General features: G+C 41.4%; 1 protein-coding gene across 1 annotated transcript in view; it reads right to left on the minus strand.

Annotated features, from left to right (window-relative positions):
* IQGAP1 (IQ motif containing GTPase activating protein 1) overlaps positions 1-4,612 on the minus strand; it is a 128,339-nt gene extending 123,727 nt beyond the window's left edge. The window contains exon 1 of the mRNA XM_011947394.1: positions 4,519-4,612. Coding sequence (XP_011802784.1) covers positions 4,519-4,583 — 65 coding nt within the window. The 5' untranslated portion in view covers positions 4,584-4,612. The remainder of the gene's footprint in view (positions 1-4,518) is intronic.
* Between the last annotated feature and the right edge of the window lie 771 nt (positions 4,613-5,383).

A 5,383-nucleotide genomic window follows, 5' to 3' on the forward strand; every position in this document is an offset into this window, starting at 1 on the left:
AAAAAAAAAAAAAGAACAGGCAAAAGGATAAAAATAAGCTTCGATTTAAGCATAAATAGTAATTTAAGATGTATAAACAACTCATAAAATCCTTGATCTATTGTGTAGCCCTTAGCAAAAAGCCTTGAATCATTAGGTGATATTTCATTAGAACAGCAGCTTAATTTCAATATTGAAGCTGCTCTCCAAACAATGAAGAAAAACAGAAATCTCTACATTTTCTATTTCTCAACCACTCCCAGTGCTCATTTATAGGAATTACCCCTAAATTTTCCCACTTAACCTTTCAGGGAAACACAAACCCACACCGACAGAAAACTCTCGTCTCTCTACACTTATACTCTCTTACTTATACTCACTGCCTCTACACAGTCATATTCACTCTCTACACACTCCTCTCTTTTCCCAAGAAAGAGCTCTGTTACAGGCAGAGGAGAAAATGGAGTGCCCCAGGATACACAATGGGGCCACTGTACTAAAAGGTGGAGCTTTTAGTAGGAGGAGTAGAGGTATTATAAATAGAACTGAGGAGGGGAATCTTTTCTCTCTCCGATCTCTATGATCTTTATTTCTGGCTTTGGAGTTACCGTAAATCCCAGATCTTGGGGCTCCTCCAACTTGGGAGGGGTAGAGGTTATGAAGGAAACAGGATGGAACCAAACCAAAAAGGCAAACTGGGCCTAGTGCTAGAGGGGAAAGAGGGGCCCTAGGAACACACAAGATACAGCACGGCATACCAAGGTAGGAGAAAGAACTGGAAGAGATTAATAGCTAGCTAATAACAAAGAGCATGCCATTTGTCCTTGGTGCACTCCCAACACTTTTTAGGGGTGGCAGCAGCCACATAGGTGGCTGACAGGGATTCTAGTCCTCTTTTCTCACCATAACATTCCCAGGCTTCTTTCCTTTGCCCTCTCTAGTTATACAATCTAAATAGGTGCTTCCAACATTGATTTTTTAAAATCAAAGCCTTAAACAACAACAAAAATCACCACACCCAGTTTTATGATTGCCTCCATAAAATAGACCAGGCACCTTTCCATGATGCCAGGCCAATGGGCAGGGTGTGCTAGGGTAATATGCCACTATTATGTCCTCCCTTAAAAAAAAAAAAAAAAAAAAAAAAATATATTGGCCAGGCACAACACGCCTGTAATCCCAGCTACTCAGGAGGCTGAGATCCGGCCACTGCACTCCAGCCTGGGCTACATAGCTAGATTAATTCTTAAAAACACACACAAAAAAAAAAAAAAAACCCGAAGATCATCACAATGTCTCCACTGCCTTTTTTAAAAAATTTTTTTTGAGACAGTTTCACTCTTGATGCCTAGGCTGGAGTGCAGTGGCACTATCTCGGCTTACTGCAACCTCCACCTCCCGGGTTCAAGCAATTCTCCTGCCTCAGCCTCCCGAGTAGCTGGGATTACAGGCAGCTGCCACCACACCCGGCTAATTTTGTATTTTTAGTAGAGATGGGGATTCTCCATGTTGCTCAGGCTGGTCTCCAACTCCTGACTTCCAGGTGACCCGCCTGCCTCTGCTTCCCAAAGTGCTGGGATTACAGGCATGAGCCACCATGCCGGGACAGTTACTTTTTAAGTATGCAAAAGCACTCAACTAAAAAACACCCCAGGGGATCATGCCCCTGGGTGGTCTTTAAAGGAAATGGGCTACTTTCCTATACTGGAAAAAAACATCTGACAGAAAAAAAGGTGCTCTAGAGTAGCTGAAAATAAAATGTCTTGCTAATGCAGCACCTGATGAAGAAAATATGATGAAGTGTATAACATTTTACTCAGGCCATGATATCCCAGCATAAGGCAGAGTTCTAAAATTGTTTTAAATCTTGTTTCTCAACAGGGGGAGGAGTGGGGGGCAAGGAAGGACCATCAGAATCACTAGAGGCATTTAAAATACAGTCGGCCCTCCTTATCCGTGGGTTCTGCATCCATGGACTCAACAAACTATGGATCAAAAATAGTCAGAAAAAAAATAAAGATACAAATAAAACAACACAGTGTAACAACTATTTATGTAGCATTTACATTGGATCAGGTATAAGTAATCTAGAGATGTTTTAAAGTATATAATATGTAACATGCTAAGGTTATATGCAAATACTATGCCATTTTATATAAGGAACTTGAGCAACTGTGGATTCTGGTATCTGCAGGTGTCCTGGAACCAAACCCCCACAGATACCAAGGGACTACTATATATATGTCTGGACCTCCCACCCAGATCTATGGAACCACAATTTCTATGGTAAGGCCCAGATAGCTGTATTTTTTTTTTTTTTTTTTAGTTCCCCAGGTGATTCTAATGCACACATCTGGTTAACAACCACAGTTAAAAATATGATGAGGCCAGGCACAGTGGCTCACGTTTGTAACCCCAGCACTTTGGGAGGCTGACGTGGGTGGATCACCTGAGGTCAGGTGTTTGAGAACAGCCTGGCCATTATGGTGAAACCCTGTTTCTACTAAAAATACAAAAATTAGCCAGGCGTAGTGGCAGGTGCCTGTAATTCCAGCTACTCAGGAGGCTGAGGCAGAAGAATCGCTTGAACCCGGGAGGTGGAGGTTGCAGTGAGCCAAGATCACGCCACTGCACTCCAGCCTGGGCAACAGAGCGAGACACTGTACAAAAAAAAAAAGATGGAAACTATTCTTCAATCAAGAAAACTACAAGTAGACCAAAAAACTCAGGCTTCAGTTTCCTCATTAAATGAGATGGTTAAACGAGATTAGCGGTTGAACTAGATTAGTGGTAGTGTTTGGGGAAGGGGAGGTGTTAGCCAAAACACCCTCTGTAAAAAGTGAATTTTTTCAGGAAATTCAACAGTAAATCAAAAGCAGAGCTACTTTGGAAGGTGTGTTGAGGCTCTTCCCTCTCACCCCCAGGTCACCTCAGTGGAATCACCAAAGCTCCACAGAGCACAAGATGATCGCTTAGAACGGCTACAGCTTTCAAATTCTTTGACCTTCCAAACCTAGAAATCCACAATTTAAATGGCAGAGAACTTACAATTTTTGTTTTCTTATAAACTTCATGAGAAAATGTCCCCTTATCTAGTGATACAGCATGTCTTGCTATGTCATCTTCTATTATTTAGAAAGACAAGTGTTATCCTCCTCACTTAAGTCACCACTGAAACCCAAGCTCCAGTTTCCTGGAAGTTTTAAGCTCAGAAAAGAAGCCTAGATACAAGAGGGCATGCAAAACACAGGTTAGAGTTTGCCCCAGGAGAAGGAAGAATGGGACCAGAGGGGCACAAAAGAGACTTTAAATACAGCGATGTTGGTTTTGTTTTGTTTGGTTTTAGAGGAAAGGGAAATATCTCAAGTGTTAACATTTGTTAGTTCTGGGATACAAAGATGTTTGTTGTATTGTTCTCTGGAATTTCCTGTAGCATTTTAAGATTTTCAGAATTAAAATATACACACACACACACACACACACACGTGTACATTTATTAGCACCATTTCAAACACCCTTTTTATTAAAAGTTAATTACAGATATTTCATTATCCCTCACTTGCCTTCACCCAAGGTCACTTATAGAATACATGATCTATAATTACATCTACCCTGGGACTCTGCAAAAGAACACAAGCACCAGAACAAAAGAAATTAATCACTGATACCAAACTGACACTCTAAAATTAAGACCACAAGGTTGTGGGGCATCTGAAAAAGAAAAAGAACAGCTTTACAAATTCACTTCACAAAGAATGCAGAGGATGCTGCCTCTGAATATTGCCAAACAGATGGACCTACACCAACAGTACTACACTTCTAAGCGTCCCAAACCAAGCACCCACTCCACAGGTCATAGAAGGAGACTCAATTCATATATAAATCAAAATTCATGAATAAGTGAAACATTAAAGCCAAAAACCTCAAACCCTAAAAATGCTATTTCCACCTGACAGTTGGTAATGCCCAAAACATGTACAATAAGCATAAAACTGAACAATACAAACCTGGAAAATTTTTCAGTACACTTAAATGCCCATCACAGTAATTCATGATAAACTGTCATCAAGGCTACTTATTGCCATAAATAAATACCCTACCTATACTTATTCCCTCAACCACCAGCTTCCCAGTTACATCTATAACATACTTAAATAAATCTTTTCTTTTTTCCCCTGCCCCCAAAACAGTTTTGTCACCCAGGCTAGAGCACAGTGGTGAGAACACAGCTCACTGCTGCCTCGACCTCCCGGACTCAAGTGATCCTCCCTCCTCAGGCTCCCAAGTAGCTAGGACTACAGGTGCACACCACCATGCCCGGCTAACTTTTTAAATTTTTTTATAGGGATAAGGTCTCACTATGTTGCCCAATCTGGTCTCAAACAGCTGGGTTCAAGTGATCCCCTCCACCTCGGCCTCCCAACGTGTTGGAATTACAGGCATGGACTACTGTGCTCAGCCTCAAAGAAATCTTTATTTGTACTAACACTATTATCAGTTCCCTTCTCTTAATCTTCTCTCCAGCCAGCCAATCTTTACCTTTTTGCTTCTTCCAAATGACAAAGGTACTCATAAGCCACATTCTGACGTCTCCTTTCATCCATCTCCTCTGCAGTAAGTCTTTCATTATCCAGGACAGCTAAAACATAAAAGAAAGAATGTAAACACCAGGATCTGTAGCGTTCCTGAGTGATAAAAGATTGCCACAGACTCAATTTCCTGCTACTCACCTAGAAAGTCAGGGTAACTAATGAGTGTGTAGCTAGCCAGATGTACTACAATGACTTTCCTAAAACAAGAACTATGTGGTTTCAACTATACTCATCTTGACCTTTTTAAACATGGATGATAGTATAAATATGTACTAAGTTTTAGTGTAATCTTGAAAAATACTGTCTTAAGATTTTGGCCCAAATCTGTCCCTATCTGCCAGAACTCCTTCTAAATACAGATCTGATAATGTTGTTTCCCTCTTTTATTAATGACCAAAGCTTGCAGTTATTGAGAAATAAGTGACAGTAACTGTACTAAGCATTTTACACGCATTCTCTCATTGAAACCCCACAACAATCCTGTGATTATCACTCCTATTTTACAGATGAGGAAACTGAGGCTGGGTGAGCCCAGCCCCATGGCTAATAAGTGGCAGGGCCTGAATCCAAACCCAGAGAGTCTGTCTCCAAAGCCTGAGCTTAACCTTGAAGCAATCTGCTTCCTTCATGGGCACCAGGTATGGAATAAATTCCTAACTCCTTGGGAAGGCATTCAAGGCCTTTCCCAGTCTGGTCCCAACTATTTTCGGAAACTCTCCTCTGCCCTTCCTCCCACCACTGTGCAGTCCACACCACTCAGTTCCCAACACAGTGTCCCTCTACTCTTCAGTACCTTTGTTCATGCTCTTCCC

The sequence above is a fragment of the Colobus angolensis genome, unplaced genomic scaffold, assembly GCF_000951035.1.
Source record: "Colobus angolensis palliatus isolate OR3802 unplaced genomic scaffold, Cang.pa_1.0 Scaffold264, whole genome shotgun sequence".
NCBI lineage: Eukaryota > Metazoa > Chordata > Mammalia > Primates > Cercopithecidae > Colobus > Colobus angolensis.